The sequence below is a fragment of the Corella eumyota genome, chromosome 7, assembly GCF_963082875.1.
Source record: "Corella eumyota chromosome 7, kaCorEumy4.1, whole genome shotgun sequence".
Classification (NCBI taxonomy): domain Eukaryota; kingdom Metazoa; phylum Chordata; class Ascidiacea; order Phlebobranchia; family Corellidae; genus Corella; species Corella eumyota.
In genome coordinates this window covers 11,937,432-11,958,193 of record NC_137496.1, presented here as the reverse complement: position 1 = coordinate 11,958,193, position 20,762 = coordinate 11,937,432, and the positions used below count along the sequence as shown (strand labels likewise).

General features: G+C 32.3%; 2 protein-coding genes across 4 annotated transcripts; both read right to left on the bottom strand.

Annotated features, from left to right (window-relative positions):
• Positions 1 to 68: 68 nt before the first annotated feature.
• Positions 69 to 14,630, bottom strand: LOC145758894 (sorting nexin-13-like). Its single transcript, XM_082572584.1, has 26 exons — positions 14,560 to 14,630; positions 14,278 to 14,393; positions 13,225 to 13,360; positions 12,996 to 13,082; positions 12,447 to 12,568; positions 12,010 to 12,118; positions 11,425 to 11,466; positions 10,024 to 10,098; positions 9,464 to 9,571; positions 9,181 to 9,258; positions 8,600 to 8,683; positions 8,262 to 8,400; positions 7,480 to 7,592; positions 7,033 to 7,129; positions 6,350 to 6,463; positions 5,396 to 5,475; positions 5,025 to 5,129; positions 4,502 to 4,645; positions 4,177 to 4,246; positions 3,467 to 3,609; positions 2,976 to 3,182; positions 2,386 to 2,568; positions 1,830 to 2,018; positions 1,356 to 1,494; positions 1,078 to 1,222; positions 69 to 696 (listed from the first exon to the last, which is right to left on the bottom strand). Exons 1-26 carry the CDS (start codon positions 14,566 to 14,568, stop codon positions 525 to 527), a joined length of 3,006 nt encoding a protein of 1,001 aa, XP_082428710.1. The 5' UTR covers positions 14,569 to 14,630; the 3' UTR covers positions 69 to 524.
• An 8-nt stretch (positions 14,631 to 14,638) lies between these two features.
• On the bottom strand, positions 14,639 to 19,394 carry LOC145758893 (DNA-directed RNA polymerase III subunit RPC1-like). Of its 3 annotated transcripts, none has more exons than XM_082572582.1 (2): positions 17,498 to 19,394; positions 14,639 to 17,440 (listed from the first exon to the last, which is right to left on the bottom strand). In XM_082572582.1, exons 1-2 carry the CDS (start codon positions 19,380 to 19,382, stop codon positions 15,204 to 15,206), a joined length of 4,122 nt encoding a protein of 1,373 aa, XP_082428708.1. In that variant the 5' UTR covers positions 19,383 to 19,394; the 3' UTR covers positions 14,639 to 15,203. The 3 variants fall into 3 exon arrangements, with proteins under 3 accessions (XP_082428708.1, XP_082428707.1, XP_082428709.1); XM_082572583.1 differs by having other exon boundaries at positions 15,807 to 15,978; positions 16,055 to 19,394; XM_082572581.1 differs by having other exon boundaries at positions 14,639 to 19,394.
• Positions 19,395 to 20,762: the final 1,368 nt, after the last annotated feature.

Here is a 20,762-nt window from a genome sequence, read left to right as displayed (position 1 = left end):
TAAGATAAATTTAAGAAAACTTTCAAAAGTAGAAAATAAAAACTTAAAAGTTGCTCACAGTGCTTTTTATTTGTGACGTCATAAATTGTGTAAAATATTGCACGAACGATCACAAAACAAAGTTTTCTTAAAACAAACAATGAACATTGTTCCCCATTGTTCTTTCCATTGTTTAAACAAAATAACATCTTAACAATGCTGATTATAACAATTACAAAAATCCCAAAAACAAAAAATCTCGAAATTACATAAATATAAGAACTTTTACAGTGTTACGTAACAATCACAAGTTTGTTTAATCTACTATGACGTCATATCTGGCAAAATCAAAAAGATTAATCGAGTTCAATTTCTTAAAATTTACTGCAATAACATAAATACAGATCAAATTATAAAACATTGCACTTATGCGTAACAATACAGTTTACAGTGACGTCAGAACCACCACTATTTGGGAACAAGTATTAAACTCTTGCCTGCCCCGTGTGGTTAGATAGTTGAGTGTGTAACTACCGCTAGATGGCCTATTTTCTGCTGCTTAAATTGGAAATATTGTTCTTAAAACTTTTTCTTTTTTGTTCTCGTTTTAAAGACTTCTGATTGGGTTTAAGTTTGTCACGTGACGACATTTGTTCGCGCTTGAGTGATCGCATCTTGGGAGAATTGGAATGAAATTTTTCAAATAATTCAGAAAATCTAAAAAAAAATTTCATCAAAATTGGAAAAATTTTTACAAGAAATAACTTGATAAAAACATCGAAAAAAATAAAATAAAAAAATTATTTTAAGGAAGTTAGGCCGTGAGTTTGATCCCCACTGATCTCCTGCTGTAGCGCCCTCGAGTAAGGTGCTCTAACTAAACTGTATGAACTCCTGCTGAGCCAGCACTTAACCAGCAGCATAATTACTGGGCAATTATTAATCTATAATATCCCAAACTGCCAAAGTCAACTCAAGACTGGATCGGGGTAACTGATGTTACTTTATGTTTAGGTTGTGAGGTTAACTTTCCCAAGGTCAATAAAATAAGGTCAAAGTTAATAACAGTATGATCACTAAATAAAAGTAATCTCAAACCTGTTCTCTGGGAAGACTTTATTGAGCACTCCCTCCAACAAAACATAACAGAATCTCTGGTTGAGTTGAGGATGCTGAGTCATCTCAAACATCCGAGTCATCCCTCGTCCACTTGTCTCATTTCCCACTAGGGGGCGGAGTTCGTCTGCGATTAATTTAAAAAAAATTAAATCCAAAAATATTTTAAAAAGCTAAAAAAATTGGAAAAATAAAAAAAAATAATTCAACTTAAATTTTTAAAAGATTTATTTAATTTTATTTATTTTTTTTAGTGGCACCTGGTATAACTCCATGCAGTTTAGTTTTAGTGAGCACTCGAGTTCTCATAACAGCAGGGGAATCCCGAGGGGGAAGTACCTCAGCTAATACTCCACCGGGCCAGAAAGCTTCACAAAATCTTTGAATATATTCACCAACCTGAGTGAAAATAAAATTTTAAATTTAAATATCTATTTTTTTATAAAATTACTAACATGTTTTCTCTTAACAAGTTAATCATTTTTACTACATGACGTCCTGAGTTTGATTCCCACTGCTCTTATGCTGTAGTTCCATTAAGTAAGGCGTTATAAACAATATGAACTTCTGCTGAGCCAGCACTTAATCAGAAGCATAAATATCGGGCAATTATAATCTTTAATATCCCAAACTGCCATAGGCAACTCGAGACTGAGTCAGGGTAACTGATGTTACTCTATGTTTTGGTTGTAAAGTCGACCATCCCACATCGAGGATAAAGATATTAGAATTACCTGTTCAGCTGACACAGCGTTGTCAACATAATCCACAATTTTCTTATTCATTCGATCCCCGAAAATTGCTCGGACAATTTGTTGAAGTACAGTCACTAGTTGGCGACGTAACCACTGGTTTCTCTGCTTAAGATCAAAAACTTCGTCCATGAGAAGAAGAAGAATTCCAAGAGGAATGTTGTTGTCAATCTAAAGTTAAAAAATAAAATTATTTATCCTCGATGTGGGAAAGTCGAATGTGCGACTTAAACATAGGGTAACATCAGTTACCCCAACCCAGTCTCGAGTTGACTGTGGCAGTTTGGGATATAATTAATTATAATTGCTCGATAATTTTGCTGCTGATTAAGTGATGGCTTAGCAGAAGTTCATACCAATTATAGTGCCTCACTTAAGGGCGCTACAGCATGAGAGCAGTGGAAATCAAACTCAGGACCCTATGTCGTTAAGTGTATTAAGTTTGAGATATAGTTTAATATAATTGCTTAATAATTAATCTGTCACGATGCTGCTGGTTTTTTATTTAAAAAATATAATGTCAGAATGTCAGACTTACATTATATTCCATTTGTACGTCGTCAGTTGAATCTTTCCTCTCCCCTGGCAATTTGTCAGAGATCTTTTGAATGCCATCTGACATCCTGTCGGACGCTTTTTGAATTCCGTCAATGAAGTTGTCTGGCGCCTGTTGGACAAAGTTTGTCATACTACGAACTGAAGTTCTCATCATTGTATCAACCTGTGTGAAAATAAGATTTTTAGTTTATCCTCAATGTGATAAGACTAAACATTCTAAACATAGAGTAACATCAGTTACTCTGACCCAGTCTTGAGTTGCCTTTAGCAGTTTGGGATATTATAGATTATAATTGCCCGATAATTATGCTGCTGATTAAGTGCTGGCTCAACAGGAGTTCATACCGTTTATAGCACCTTACTCTAGGGCGCTACAGCATGAGTACAATAAGAATCAAACCCAAGACCCCATGTAGTGAAGTGTTCTTACCACTACACAATGTTGCTGGTAAATTATACCTGTTATTTTTAAGCCAGTAGCACCATAAACTCAGCATAAAAGAAGTAAAAACCAAACTAAGAAAGATAAGCCTTATACAAAAATGAGAAAAGCACTTTTACATCACTCACCTTCCTAGCAAAAGTTTTAGAGTTTCTCTGATACGCTTTATTGTCAAGAAAAGTGTGAAGACATTCCATCGCCTTACTACCATGATCCATAGTTAGTATACTATGAAGATAGTTGTTTAACTCAAATCTTCGTTTCTCTAAAAAATCTTCTTTTAGATCTTTGAAGAAAGTTTTGCCGGGGAGTTTTGTGTTCGATAAGTTGCTACCCTGTGTGGGAAATTATTGTTTAAAGTGTCTACTACGATTGAGAATAAATTATGTGAAAAATTAAAAAAACAAAATTTATCAAATTTGAGTTAAAATTTTATGAAAATTAAAGGGTATTTCCCAGAAGAAGTTAGGGTAAATAGGGTAAATAGGGTTAATGGGGTAAATAGGGGTTAATGGGGTAAATATAGGTTAATAGAAAAAAGTCCTATTGCCAGTGAAATGACATTTTCAAGCCTACATTTTTAGTAAAATGTCAGTAATCCAAGATACATGAAACTCACATTTTCCTTAAGACTGAGATGAAGATCAGAGAACTCCCGATACCTCCTAAAAGTGTCCCAAGCCTCCTGCTTCCCGCTCCCCCAATGTCTCGTCACTGTGATTGCGTACAAAGCATAAGTTTTCCCATGCTCAGTGCATATTCCTGTAACAATATAAATAAAAGGTTTTTTACAATAAGGTTCTGCTTTTGCCTTATAGCGTGTCTGTTTTTATTCATCAAACATTAATTTGATTGTCGTTATAATATAGTCGCAACAAAAATTTGCCTTCTCACCACAAGTAACAGTTTTTATTTTTTTAGGAACTATAAACATATAATAAAAAATAACGTCTACTTAGCCCCATTATAAACACTAGCTTATTTGCCCTGCCTTTGGGCCGCATTTTAATTGTCATAACATAGTCGCAATTTGCAACTAATATTTGCCCGTGATAATCTACCTGCACACCACAAACAACAGTTAGTTAAATTGAACATATGTAAACATTACAAGCCCATTAAGCTCTATAATATAGAAATTTTCAATGAACTTAATTTAAAAAATGTTTCTTAATGTTTTAGTGTGGGAAGACCAAGTTTTTAAGCATCATCTTGTGCCTCTGTTTATAGTTGTGTTAGATTATTTTTATCCTTAATGTAGAAGGACAACTTTATATTAATACATCTTAATGACTTTAGACTGTAGTTGTCCTACAACAATGCACTCACCAGTTTGTGTGATCACAGCTGTTAACTTGTAAGGTTCCTCCACATCTTGCTCTTGCATGCCATCTAGAGACTAAAAAAAAGTGTTTTTTTAGAAACTTTTTTTAAAGTTTTTTTGATAAAGTTTAATTTAAAAACTATTTTTATTATTGAATTACGAGCCAAAAGGTTTCGGGTTTGAGCCCCATCAATCCCACACTGTTCACCCATAAGCCCAGTGTTTACAGATAGCTTAAACACGTCACAGGAACATACCTTTTTCAAATATTCCAATTACCTTGAGGTGATACAGAAAAAAAGTTTTTATATTTTTATTTTTTTAACTTACTGAATTAGAGATTGAACCATTAGTGTCACCAGAAGTTAAACTTGATTCCCTTAAAAGATCCAACTCAGCCAATAATTTAAGGTAGAGAGGACTAGACCTGAAAGCTGGGTACAACCGTTCATCCTTCAACATTGTTTGAAACACCTGAAAATGTTAATAGTTAGGTAGTAGTTGTATAAGCTTAGTTTGGGGTTCAATCCCCACTGCTCTCATGCTGCAGCACCCTTGAGTAAGGTGGTATAAACGGTATAAACTCCTGCTAAGCCGGCACTTAATCAGCAGCTTAATTATCGGGCAATTATAATTTATAATATCCCAAACAAAGTCAACTTGAGACTGGGTCAGGATAACTGATGTTACTCTATGTTTAGGCTGTGAAGTCGCCAACTCAAAATTGGTCAGGATAATAATCAAAATACCATAATAAAGGTATGAATTCAGACTTTCAACATCTTAAATATATCAGAACATTTAAAAGTAAATTTCCTAACCACTAACTAGCTTTTATGTTTATTATATTCACCATTTTCTGGATCTCATCGAATAAATAAGGAGAAGGTTCCCCAGCATCCAACTTCTTCCGCAGTCTTTTGTCCACTTCAGCATTAAGTACAACTCGTGGTTCAGCCTAAATTTAATATTATAATGTCATAATCATGTTGTGATTGTGATGTAATAATCATGTTGTTACTGTGATGTCATAATCATGTTGTGACTGTGATGTCATAATCATGTTGTGACTGTGATCTCATTAGCAAGTTGTTACTGTGATGTCATTATCATGTTGTGATTGTGATGTCATAATCATGTTGTGAATGTGATGTCATAATCATGTTGTGATGTCATAATCATGTTGTGACTGTGATGTCATAATCATGTTGTCATTAAACTTACATGTTTGCCGAGATATTGGTCATAAATATTGTGACCGATCGCTCGCAACATTTCCATATTAGGAGTGCCATGAAGTGAACCTAAAATAATCAGTTAATTAGTTAATTATCTTTAAGAAAGGTAAGATCACAGGGTTTGCCAGTTTGGGATATTGTTGATTAAAATTGCCTAATAATTAAGCTGCTGATTAAGTGCTACTGTTTATAGCATCTTACTCAAGGGTGCCAGCATGAGAGCAATAGGGATCAAGCCTCATGTAGCAAGCAGATCAAGTGTTCTAACCACCTTACAATACCAATAAAAGTTGCTGATATGGGCTAGGCAAACCAGACTTAAGTATAAATATATCAAACAAGTGATAACAAGCAGTGGTGGGCTAACCCCACAGTAACTTCAATTTTGCCCTTACACCCTGTATGAAGTTATCATGCCATTTGTGGTGCCTAATACTTTTAAAGGCAAATTGATAAAATATAAGAATATAGAACAATACCTTTGAGCTTTAGTTAGTTTAACAATAAAAGTTTTTTTTAGTAAAATAATTTAAAATGAAAGTCATTTACTAAATGAATTATTTTTTTTACACTTATTTATCCCCAATGTTGAAAGGTCAACTTCACGACATAAAGTAACATTAGTTTACTCCGACCCAGTCTCAAGTTGCCTTTAACAGTTTGGGATATTATAAATTATAATTGCATGATAATTATGCTGCTGATTAAGTGCTGGATCAGCAGGAGTTTATTCCGTTTATAGCGCCTTACTGAAAGAAAGCAGTGGGATTCAAACCCAGAACTTTATTTAGTGAAGCCAAGTGTTCTTAATACTTATGACCATTTTTAACTCCCAAAGTTGACATAATGCTAGAGCCTTTACACTGGAACACTCTAACATGGAAGCAGTAAGGATCGAACTTAAACCCCCCTGATTAAAACTCAAATATAAAATTTGAACCTTGTAGTTGTTGAACTTTAACTTCATTGATTTGTTGTTCAGCGGAGGCTCGGTATCCATCCACTGTTAACCAGAAAAATAAATGAGCTTGTCCATTGACCGACTGCATATATTCTAAACATGGTTTATTAAGATTTAATTAAATATTAATTAAATAATTGTATGCTATGAAATAGTAAGAGAAGACTAATTAATATTTCGTTCCCTTACTTTACTTAAAAGTGACAGATTTTTGTATTTTATGTGGAAAAGAGCGTGCTGTTGTGACTTGTTTAAGCTAACTATAAACTCTAGGGCTCAAGGGCAAATAGTGTGGCATTAGTGTAACTCGAACTCGAAACCTTTGGGCTCGTAATCCGATGCCATCACCGGTATACCACATAACAAGATTTGTGCCCTAATTACTTTTATTGTGAAAGAATAAACATTCAATCAATATTATCCACAGGTAATGGAGGTTTATATGTCAAAAACTATAGGCCTTAAACATTGCCGTTTGTGGTGCACAGGTAATTTACCACAGGCAAATATTAGTTGCAATCATATAACAAAATTAAAAGTAATGGCAATTAATAGGGTAAAAATGCAGCTTTTTTTTGACAATAAGTGGAAAAAAATGTTTAAAATATAACAACATGTTAAAGTTAATTAAACAACTAAATTTGTTTTATAATTCCACTTACCAATAAACATTTGGAGAGCGATGTTGTTTCTTAATACCATGCTGAGTGGAAGATTGTACAACTTTGTTTTCTCTGTCTGGTAACCTTCCAGTTCCTTCTATAAGTAAAGTTACAACACTTATTAATAACAAGGTCAACCCAATAATAATAACTTGAAGCATACAAAAAATCCCGGTATGGGTACATATATAACAGAGCTCAGTGGATTATAAGCCTATAAAATAAATAAAACTGCCATTTGTGGTGCGCGGGTAAATTATCACTGGCAAATATTAGTTGAGAGTTGTGACCATATTACAACAATTAAAATGCAGACTATAGAGCAGGGTACTAACAGGTAATATTATAATAAGTAATAAGTAAAGTTAGCTTAAGCATAATCTGTTGAAATATTATGACAAAGTTTAAGATTAGTAACAGAGTAATATACTTGAGTAAATGACTCACAAGTTCATTATAAGAGTTTGCATCCTCAAACCCTTCATGATGTTTCCTTATTTGCTGGTCGCATAATTGTTTCACATATCTCATACTACTTAACTGTTGCTTCACTGTTAGGTCTGTGAAAAAGGTTATTTGAAAATAAAACTAAAAATATGTTAAATTTGTAAGTAAGGTGTTAAGTAGTATAATACTGTAACATGAGGTCTAAGGTTCGATCCTCACCGCTTTACATATTGTAGAGTTCTTAAATAGCTAGCAATACTAGCAAGCTTAAAAAAAAAACGACAAATTAATTATCGAACATTTATAAGTAACACTGGGTTGGGGTAACAAATGTTACTCTATGTTTAGACTGTGAAGTTGACCCTTGTCATTAGTCAATATTGGGTAAAACACTTGGCGTCACTTTTTAAGATTCTGGCTTTGATTCCTACTGCTTCCATGCTGTAGCATTCTTGAGTAAATCACTTTAAATAGAACTCCTGCTTAGCCAATAATTAATCAGCAGTTTAATTATCGGACAATTATAATCAATAATATTCCAAACTGCTAAAGACAACCTGAGACTGGGTCAGGGTAACAAATTCGGTTTATGTTAAGGTCATAAAGTTAGCCTTTAATATTGGTCAAAATACTTGAATTCACCACAGTAGACTCTGGGTTCAATTCCCACTGCTTTCATGGCTTAGGGTCCAATAGGAAGACTGGGTAAGGGTAACAAATGTGACTTTACTTTTTAGGCTTGAAGATGAACATAGAAATTACTCACAGAATATTCAACTTACCGTCTCCCACTGTGTCCTTTGATCTGATCCTCGTGATGTCCTCCTGAGCTTTCTCACTCACACTCTGTAGCTCCTCCACCTCTTTACTCTGCCTTAACACCATCAAGAACCACTCACTTGTTACACAATTATCACTGATCTGTGATGTCATAATAAGGGGAATTTTAGAGGGAAAATATGAAGTTTAGCGAAAAATTTTAAAATATTTGTCACAAAATTTAAATTATTTTTTTAAAATTAATTTTTAAACACTATTTATGACAACAATTTAAATAATTTGTATTAGGAAAATAACAACACCAATTTGTTGATGTAATTAATATTAAAATACAACTTACAAGCCAGTTAATATATTGGTTGAGGTAGTCGGGGTTGCTGTATAAGTTGAACAAAGGTAAAAACATCCCATGCACCATAATCTCCTAAACAACAAGGTTAAAGTTTTACAACAGGAACTATAACAAATATAAATATCTGCAGTTTGTGTGAAACTTAATAGTGTAAGTTTTAATTGTGTAAATTTTATAGAATACAAAGAAAGGTAATTATATTAATCAGTCATCTTGAAATTATGGGTTTGATTCGCATTGTGTTCGATTTCCATGGATACAACTTCGTTAGTAGTTAACCAAAACACCAGGGTTTGATTCCCACTGTTGCCATTCTCTAAGGTAAGCAGTAAACCTGTAGTCCTAAGTTTGATTCCAAATGTTATAACTATCTTGAGTAGAAAATCTAAGCTCCTGCGTTTGATTTCGACTACTGCTTCTAATATAGGAAGTTAACCTGAGGTCCTAACTTCGATTCCAACTGAATTTACTTCCTTAAAGGTCCAAACTCAGTTAGAAACGTTGCTAATGAGACAATATCACAAGGTTAACAATATAACTTGAATAAAAGTTGAAATAAGTGAGCTTACCCTTAACAGATGCTTGAGAGGTCTGCATAGAAAATCTTCTTTCGGGAGAAGCAGATAAATTAAAACTTCGCAAATATCCTAAAAATAAAGTTTTAATTTATTTGATAATAAATTTTTAAAAATTTGACTAACAATTAAATATATTTCAGTGTTTTCTAAAAATACTAAAAAAAAAACAACTTTTTAAAATAACAAAACAACATCAAAATTAACACAATTATTTTAAGGTAACCATATTATAAATTATTAATTAAACGTTAATTAACTCTTAAAAAGATGTTACCTGTAGAAATTCACATTGTTTCTTAACATCACATGCCACCAACTCCCGACAAACATTTTCAATTTTTAATTCATATTGAAAATATAAATCCAATATATTTGATGATTCCTGAAATAGAAAAAATTATTTTGTATTTTTTTAATTTATCCCTAATGTTGGAAGGTCGAATGCGCGACTTAAACATAGAGTAACATCAGTTACTCCGACCCAGTCTCAAGTTGACTTTAGCAGTTTTGAATACTATTAATTATAATTGCCCGATAATTATGCTGCTGATTTTATAGCACCTTACTCAAGGGCACTACAGCATGAGAGCAGTGGGGATTGAACCCAGGATCTCTTGTAGTAAAACAAAGTATTCTTACCACTATATCACGCTGCAGATTAAATTACAAAAACTTTAAAAACTAACAAATTAAAATAAATATAACCCTGACTTAATAATAATATATTCATATTGTTTACAATTCTAATTCAGTAATATATAAAGTATAGGATTATGATTCATTATAAACAACATAACCTATATCTTTGAAATATTATTATTATTAAGTTTTTACTTTATCATTGATATTATCCCCGAAATGATTGTGGTTTTGGTTCGTGTTCGCATTATCGTCAGATTCTTCGTTATTCTATAATTAATTAATTTCTCGTTAATTTATTTTTGACGACTAAAAATATAAAAATTTTTTTTTTAAATGAGTTCGTTAATTTATTATGTTTTTATAAAAAGTTATTATTAATTAGTTATTTTAATAAGTTAAATAATAAAACTAAGTTTAAATGCAAATAATAAATGAAGATGATAATTAAACAAAAAAACTAAAAATATGGCTGAAAAAATGTTTTAAAAATAAATGCTGATAAAGAAATAAAGTTGAGTTTATGATGTGTTATTTATGGGATAATGGGTATTTGTTTAAACATTATTGTTTGAATAATGGTTTATTGTTATGTAACTTATTATATTAACATGATATGTATTAGATAAATAGTTTATAATATGGAATAAATTTAGAAAAATAAAATAAAAAAACTGCCACTTGTGGTGTGCTGGTAAATTAAAAACATTATTACAAGCATTTTAAAAGTAACCAAATAAAATGGAATAACTAGGAGCAGGCAATTAACTAATTTTAAAAAAATAAAACCTGACTATTAAATATTATTAAGCTTAAAAAATGCTTTGTTAAATTAATTGCAAAATTCATTTCAAAAAATATATTATCTTTTTAACTTTGCAAAAAATTCAAAAAAATATTTCAAAAATACTGTTATCAAAAACAATTATAATTCCAATTTAATTTTTAATAAAAAAGCTAGAATACAAGTAATTAAGTTTAACAACTTCCTTTACAACAATATGGCAATTTCTGAAACATTAAAATCATTATAACTTGGAAACCAATAATTAAAAAACACTAAATTAAGAAAAAACAATTTACCAAAAATAACCTCAAAATATGGTGATATCATAATTTAATATTTACTTGAAACAAACTAAAAAAACAATTTTAAATCTTTATTTAAATAATTTTAAATAAACCTAAAGCAACAAATTTTACCAAAAATGCCATTTTTTTTACCAAAAACATTTAAACCAAAAATAATCAATATTTCATTTAATTGGAAACAATTTATTGATTCACTCGATCTACTCAAATCCATTAAAAATAAATTAAGTTGAAGGAAGATATTGATTTCTATGTTTAAGAAACACAAGTCTTACTAGAATTCTAGAATTTATTAACCTTTGCAAGTAATATTCAAATAAAAAGGGATTTTAAAATTATTGCAATTTTTGCAAAATATTACCCTGAACAAAAATAACATTTATTAAATTAATTTTTTAAACTATAACACACAAAAATAACCATAAACCTAATTTAAATATTCTTTATGATTAACTTATTAAAGTTTAACTTGCAAAATAAAAACATGCGAAAAGCGTTCGAAACCTGAATGCTATTAACGCGCTGGTTCCATGACTTTAAAACCTCCTGACAAAATAAAGATTTACTACAAATATAAAGCTTTAGGTCCGAGGTTCGATCCCCACTGCTTTCATGCTGTAGCGCCCTTGAGTAAGGCAATATAAACAATATGAACTTCTGCTGACCCAACACTTAACCAGCAGCATAATTATCAACCAATTATAATCTATAATATTCTAAAACTGCTAAAGAACAAGTTTTGCTTTATTATTTGTTTAATTAGGTAGTGTATTGTTTTATATCAAATATCAGACTGATTTTGAGACTACAAATTGTAAAAAATGTATCATTATGGATAAGGATTGTGCTATGTTAGTATATGCCAATGGAAATTTATGTGTGTTAACACTAGTCTATATTAGTTAGTTTCAAATCAGAATTTACAATATAATTTCACCAATTTATAAAGTTTTTAATTTAAAAAAATGTTAACCACATTTTTAGTAAATTTTAAATTTTAGTCTTTTAAGTAAAATATTTTTTAGTAATATAAACCAATACTAATAACAAAATAAAATTATTCAAGTAAAACAATTAATTTAAACTTACCTCAATTTTGTTGATTTTCTCCTCAGCTTTTCTAAATAGTTTAACATGGGTAGCAAAATCATCTACAAGAGTTGTGGTTAAGTAAGGTTGCCAATCTATGCTTTTACACCTAAAATATTAAGTTTATATGCTAATACTGTCACAGAAGTTAAAATTTGCTATCTTTGATAAAGATAAAAAAGTGCTGTTATCACATTTTAAAATGCTGTATGGAACACTTTCTACACCACACATGAGGTCATGGATTTAATCCCCACTGCTCTTGTGCTGTAAAAGCCTTGAGTAAAGCGTTATAATTAAAATAAACTCCCACTAAGCCAACACTTAATCAGCAGCTCAATTATTGGGCAATTATAATCTATAATATCTCAAATTGTTAAAGTCAACTCGAGACTGGGTTGGGGTAACTAAATTTAAAAATTTATGAATGAGATTACCTCATAGCTATAGTCCTTATAACATGATACAAAGTAACTCTAAAGTCATGAAGAAACTCCGGATCATCGGATAAATCATTATACCAATATTTAACGTAATCTCTCAACAGGAACTCCAAACACTAAAAATAAAGTTTAAAAATGGTTAAATCTCCATGGCTTTTATATTATAGTATTTCTAATTAGAAATTATTAGCAAAATGCTTGCTTTATGGTCTGTAATTTTACTGTTTGGGCCGTTACTGTTAAATCGCTTATTGTTAATTGATCACAACTAATTTTTAGTTCAAAAATGACCTAACATAAAATAAAAACCGAAAGCATTTAGTGTTTAGAACACTTGCTACACTACATATGGTTTTAGGTTCAATTTCCACTGATCTCATGCTGTAGAGCCCTTGAATAAAGACTATAAACGATATGAACTCCACTCAACTCGAGACTGGGTCGGGGTAAAAAATGTTACTCTATGTTTAGGTCGTAAAGTCAACCTTCCCACATCAAGGATAAATAAATATCACAAGTGTAGTTTAAACTTAAACCTCGTACCTCATGTATTTTGTCATCGATGTTCGAAGATCCGGTCAATCTTTTATCAGCTTTTAACTCTCGGCTTAAATAATCTGTTTCGAGAACCTGTAAAAATATTTTGTTTGTATTTTATTTAACATTTTTCATAGGTTTTAAATAGGTAATGTGTATTAGTTTAAATTTTAAAATTAATTTTTTATTCTAAAATATAAAAAAAAATTGTGAAAATAAAAAAAATAATTTTTACTTTTTCGATCCCACATTTGATTGGAAGTGAAACAGGGGTTGTGACTGTGTATGTCCCTTGTGCCACAGTCACATTTAAATACTCGGCATGTGCCACAACCTCACTTTTACTTTTGTCGTAAACGATTGCAATTACTCTGTAAAAATTTAGAAAATAATTAATTAATAAAAAATATTTTTTACATAAATTAAGTTTTCAATTTCTGTGATGCTAAAGTGTTTAAGCATTATGACATCATAATATTATAATTGTCTATAGATTCTAGATTCTACAACTTTCCCATTCATCAAACTAATTGTTATTACAATTAATTAATCTTATTTTACTACTAAAAATTAACAATTAATAAAAACAGGAAATATGTTATCAATAATAAAAGGTTACTTTAGGTTAATTAAAGTTATTGACCCTAAATTCAGTTTTAAATAATTCCAATTTTAACCGAAAATTCAGTCGGTAAAAAATTTTGATTTTAATAAATTATTCATAGTAGCATTAATTATTAATTAAGGTCATTAATATTTATTTATAATAAGCATTAATCTTTCCTCACTAATTTAAAACCACATTAATCTAAATAATAAACAATAAAACTGAATCAATACAAAAACACAAGAAGTTATAAATCCACTAAAATATTATAATCACATAACTCAACAGGGGTAACATTGGTTGGTGTCATTACAGAGAGGTTCTAGGTTCAATTCCCACTAATATTATTGCACCTTGTTTTAGTCCATAGTGTTATATTTAACTAGTGTTGGTGTGGTGGTAAGAACACATGGCCTCACTTCATAAGGCTTTGTGTTCGATCCCCGCTGCTTTTATGCTGTAGCGCCCCTAAGTAAGGCACTATAAACGGTATAAACTCCTGCTAACCCAACACTTAATCAGTAGTATAATTATCAGACAATTATAATCTATAATATCCCAAACTGTCAAAGGCAACTTGGGACTGGATCGGGGTAACTGACGTTACTCTATGTTTAGGTGACATATTTTACCTTCCCACATCGAGGATAAATAAGTGTTAAAAGTATTAAAAGTGCTTACCCTCCAACGAAACAAACAATATAAAGAAGTCCGTAAAAAACTCCTAAAATCCCGAAACTCAAAAACCCAAGTCCAACTACTGCAGCAACCCAATAAATTCCATTTGAGACATTAACCTAAAATAATAATAATTAACAAAAATTAACTAAAAATTATTCAAAATCATTTAAACAAAATTTATAGTTTTTTTTAGGTTTAAATTATATTTTGTTTACATTAAATTTTATAAAAAATACAAAACTTTTTAATTACACCAATTAATTATTTTTTAATTAGTATTACCTCATCCATGTTTTCGGTTTTTCATTCCTTCTTTAATTTCACAAAAATATTAAAAACCTAATTAATCTTCATCTGAAATATTAAATATTGATTGTTACAAACAAGGGCAGTGGACAAAGGGCATTGTTATTCACAGAAGGTTTGTTTATAAGTAAATAAGGTTCAACAATTGTAAAAAAAATGAAATTTTTAAAATAATTTAACATTTTAAAAATAAACTAAAAGGCAGTAAAATTTTAAACCAACATAACTGCAAATATTTAATAATTAATTATTCAAATCAGGTGAACCACTAATAAGATAATTAATTATTTAATAAAATGATCACATGATTAGGTTTGCTTTTGCATGATTGTAATTAATAATAATTTTGAAATTCCTGAACACACAGAAGCATAACAACCTTATTTGGCACAAATTTAAGTAAATAAATACATACAGTTTAAAGTACCATAATGAAAAAATTTGAAACTTAATTTCAAGAAAAAACTGAACTTAAAAAAGGTCTTGAACTTAGACTTAATTGTTAAACATATTTAATAACCTAATTTAAGGTTTTTAACCAAAAAAACATAAATATTAACTTAGTTTAAATAGCACCTTTATAAAGCCTGATAAACACCATAACCTTGCCAAAAAAAAATTTAATTCACCAAGTTTAAATGTAACTCTGCTTGATCAAATATTAAGTTTCGTTTTAGTCCAACTTTTTCTCTTTTACTTTTATGCAGAAGTTTAAACAATCCAGTCCCAATACTCATTGGTATCCCCATAATAATACACTCCGATACCCCAGTTATGACATCACTTTGCCCGTAATAAGCAGCATCAAATAAATGATCAGAGGTCTTCTCGAATGATGCCAACATGAGAACACTTTCCTTCATTCTAGCCAACCCAAACCTGGTAATACCCAGCACTTCTCCTTTGTAGGTCATAAGGTCAGCGAGTAACATTAAATGTCGGTGATCAATGCTCATCCCATGGCTCGACATAGTGTAGTGGACTTCGTCGATTATAACTTGCCGCGCCGCTTCAATACCGAGACATTTTTCAACTTCGACAATATTGTTCGATTTTGTCTTGATTCCGAGGACACCGGGTGTCGCCATCACACCTCTGAGATCATTTCCCTCGACTAATAATTTATATTTTTCCTTCCCGTTGTTGGTTGCTCCTTCGTCGATGTGAATCACTGCCCTGCTGACTTCTTGTAATCCTTGAACTAAAACCTTGGGGATTGCAGCTTTCAGAAGTTGTATAACATGGTAGAGACTTTGTTTTGGGTTCTGTTTAGGATGGATTGTAATAATTTCTTTACTCTGGATTACAACTTGTGGAGGTTTGATAGGAAGACGAGATGTGCAGAGATTATAACGAACTGTTTCAGCGTTTACCTCGAGTTTAAGAAGTCTGCATCTGTGGAGGTCAAGTTTAAGAAGAATATAACAATCATCGGGTTGGTAAACTTCTTCCATCAATGAACAGATCTCACCTAGCGTCGTTTTCTCGATTCTTCCTTTTGTAATCCTTGCAACATCCGCATCAAAATCATTCTGTAACTGAGCTGATATTATCGGAGTACTGATCTTTTTCGAAGCGTTGATAATTTCCTTGATCCTTGGCACACCTAGTGTCACATTCATGGATGCAACACCCGCAAAATGAAAAGTTTTCAGAGTCATCTGAGTGCCAGGCTCACCAATACTTTGTGCACATAAAGCACCAACTGCAGTCCCCGGTTCAAGTCTCGATTTCATGTATTTAGCACATGCTGTCTCGATAAACTTTGCAAGTTGAGTCGATGTTATACGCTCAAGTTGGTATAAAACCTGAGGTTGAGTGGTGCCACTATCATCTATGTTGTAGCGCTTGCGAGTTTCTGTCACTTGATCGGCAAATTTTTGAATAAATTCTTTTAATTCGCTGGCAAATTCCTGGCTTAAACTTTGATGTTTTAACAATATTGCTGCCGTGATTGAAACCAAACTTGCACTGCTTAATGGAGGTTCTTTAAGACATGGATAATTACATTTAATCACACCGAGGACTCTAGTAAAATCAACGGGTCGATTTTTTCCCTCCATATCTGTTGGATCGAGACCGTCACCTCCATACACAAACTGAACAACGTCTTTAGTCGATGTCCTAACTGTGAGGTCATAATGGCCACACAAATCCTCCAATGATTTTACAAGTCGACGTTGCATGTAACCGGTCTCAGCCGTCTTCACAGCCGTGTCCACCAAACCTTCTCTTCCCCCCATCGTGTGGAAGAAAAACTCGGTCGCTGTAAGCCCCGAGTAGAAACTATTTGCTACAAACCCTCTGGCAGCGGGGTCCTTGGAATGCCGCTCAAAATGTGGCAACGATCGATCTTCAAATCCATTAGCGACACGACTTCCACTGATAGCTTGTTGTCCTACACATGCAATCATTTGCGAGATGTTAATAAACGAACCTTTCGACCCACACACAGCCATTATAAGTGGAGTGTTGGATCTGTGGAGTTCACGCAGACATGCTTTACCAGCGTAGTCTCGAATAACAGATAATTCTTTCAATATCACAGCTTCTAAAGTTTCTTCTGGAGTACAACCTGGTTGTGCTGGTAATTTACCCTCATGTAAGGCTAAGATAAGGTCGTCACATTTCTTATAACCCTCTGATAGTAGATTATGTTTTGCTTTTAATAATCCATCGCCTGGCGTGACATCACCGATACCGATAGAGAAACCTCGGTTGCTAAGAAAAATTGGACAAATTCGTGCTAATCTCCACATTGCATTAGCAGCTACTTGCTCACCGTAATCCCTTAACAGAACGTAGAAAATGTTGTTCTTAGATCCTCCACCCAGTGTAGATTTATCCATCGCACCAGCTAATAAACAAGAGTTATAGATAACAACATAGGAATCGTTGAAACATAATTCCTCACCTTTTCCACAATATCCTTTTCCTTTTGCTCTTAAACAAGCCAGAACTGGAGATTGTATATTTGGTTTCAAAATTAAACTAAATATTTGTTTGCCTGTCCATAAAGTACAAGGTTTGATTAAAGCAGGTGGTGGTAGATCAATGGCAGTGTTGACATCTTCATAAGCGACAATGTAACATATAATTCTTGCTGCTTGTGCTCTGTTGAAGAAAACATCTTTCTGTGTAAGTAAATACCCTGCTGTGATAAAATCCTGGATGGCTGCAATAAGTGGTTCACCATTGCGAGGAGTAACCATGTTACTCTTCGTCCCCATTAAGAATAAAGCTTCTGCTTTTGCTTCCTCTGTTTGCGGAAGATGCAAATTCATTTCGTCGCCGTCGAAGTCAGCATTGTAAGGGTTACAGACGCATTCGTTAAATCGAAATGTCCGATGGTCCGCAACTTTAGCAAAATGCGCCATGATGCTTAGCTTATGAAGTGAAGGTTGTCGGTTAAATAAACAAACATCGCCGTCCATTAAATGTCTTTCAATAATATCCCCGTATCTTAGTTCATTTGCTGTTTTCGTTCGATTTCCGTACTTTAGAAATTTCTTCATGTTGTTATGTCGTTGTTGTATAAAGTTTGCTCCAGGATGAGTATCGCATCCATTTATAACAAGTTTCCTCATTAGTTTGATGTTGCTTTTTGTCACTTTTTCGGGATAAGTTAAAACCTTTGCAACATGAACCGGTACACCAACTTGGTCGATTCTAAGATTAGGGTCGGGGGAGATAACAGTTCGCCCCGAAAAGTCGACCCTTTTACCTGATAAGTTACCACGGAAACGACCTTGCTTGCCTTTTAACCTTTGCACAAACCCGCGAGTCGGTTTTTGAGGTTTCATGTTGAACGGGATGCCTGATAATTCACTGTTGATGTAGAGAGCTATCTGAAGTTGCAGGAAGTCCCAATCCTCCATGATCATCTGCGACTTTGCTCCGGTTGCTCGATGTTTTTGGATCACGTCGTTCAGAAAAATAATCTCGGTTAACTTCATGGTGAGGTCGTCTTCGTTTGTCCCCGTTTTAAGGTCAGTGACAACTGAAGGTCGGATGCACAATGGAGGAACAATGATCCGAGTTAAAATAAAGTCCTCAGGCCGACTTGCTTCAGCATTCATGATCAACAATGGAATATCTTCATCCGGAATGTTACGGAACAATTGGAGAACAATGAGAGGATTTAAATCTTCTTGTGCTCTGTTAACAATCGATTCTAGATCTTTGTTGTACTTCACAGCGAGGTCGAAAGACCGATAAAACTCGGCAATCTCCGGCCTGTCAACTTTCTTCAAATAATTTTTATATTTTTCGTGAACAACTTTCATCAAACCACATTTCTTTACAGCTCCGTTCATCTCAGAGCAGTAATAACAAGACCGACATTTACGTGTTTGAGTGTTGATTTTTTTACGCAACGAACGAAGTTGTAAGTAAGTTAAACCCGGTCGTTTTAAAGTGTCCTGATATTTATGTTTCTCATCTTCTGTCAACAACACTCGGCTACAAGACTTACAAATCATTTGTAAAATTGTAATCGTTGCTTTAAAATATCCAGCGTGAAAGCACGGTAATTCTAGATCTATATGACCGTAGTGTCCAACACAGTCTGCCAGGGCTTTGCCGCAAGTGTCACAATTCTTGTCCTTCTGACTGGTCCCCATTTTCCGATCTAAGACCCCATACTCAACCGAAGTATGGGTAAAATCTGGGGTGTATAAGTTCTTGCTTACACAATGTATATGTGAATATTGCCGCATTTGTTGAGCGGTTTGAACCCCGAAACAGACTTTGCTGATTTTCTTGGCGACATCAGCTTCTCTGTATTGTTCCTTAACCATTTTAAATCACCTAGAATCTAAATATATTTAATCATTATCAGATTATAACATTTTGGTTGTAAAAGTAATTAAAATTTATTTATTTTTATAATAGTCTTTAAGCCAAAGTGTCTTGGCTGAAGTGACTGGCTTTAAATATAACATATAATATAAATAGTTTTATACAAGAGGATTTAACTGTCTGGCAAAACTGAAAACTGTCCGATTGTTTATTTAGTTTCTGACCGCTATTTTGTCCGCATGATAAATGCAAAAAAAAAAATTTGTGAGTTTCAGTGTTTCCAAAATAGAATTTAAATATTTAATATCGACACAACAATATTATTATTATTTTTTTGTATATCTTTATCCTCGATGTAAAAGGTCGAATGCACGACTTAAACATAGAGTAACATCAGTTACCCCAACCCAGTCTTAAGTTGCCGGTGGCAGTTTGAAATATTATATATTATAATTGCCCAATAATTAAGCTGTTGATTAAGTGCTGGCTCAACAGGAGTTTATACTGTTTATTAACTATGCAACTATTCATCCGCCATTTCATAACTAATGAAAAATAGCGCTTTTATCAATATAACATATATTTCTCCAAACTATATCTTTCAAATTAATAAATTACTTTAACTTAACTTTTTATACCTTTTTATATCTTAAACTACAGGCATATCACTTAACTATAGGCCTGCACAATTTCTTTAATTAAATCGCCTGAATTTAAACCCTTGCCTTAACAGGTGTCGACTCCAAATCTGTGACTTGAAAAAACATTTTATATTAAACGTTAAAGCTAATTAAAATTCTATATTAAATTAAAAGTTACAATTTATTAACAAAGTTATTTTTTTATGACCTACGAATTTATTTTATTAATTTTAAATACGTAAACGTAAAGTCATAATCAAAAACAGCAAATGTCGTGCGTAACTGATTTTAATGCAAATTGCTTAAAATTTAGGATTAATTTTTACGTAAAAACATATAACCCAGGGTTTGTGACGTCATAACACCCTACACAATTTCGGCCTCTTAAGCTAACATGACTCATATCTCTTACACACCTTTACATAAAAACTCAATTAAAGTATTTTAAAAAGTTTAAGTCAGTTTTAAGGTTTAAAATTGTGCTTGGATATCAGATTTAACTAAGGGCAAGGTTGTGTAGTTTTTTAAGCGGCCCAATTAGCTTAAATGAATAATTAAAACTGTTTAGATTTTTATAAACTATTGACCGCTTTAAAATTAATAATTAAATATTTAAGAGGTGACGTAATAATTGTTATTGTTGATATAACGTCACTATTTCGTAGAAAATATCGCGAATTAAAAAACAATTTCCTATAAAAAGAATTTTAAAAAGTCGTGAGCTTTTTTGTTAAAGGA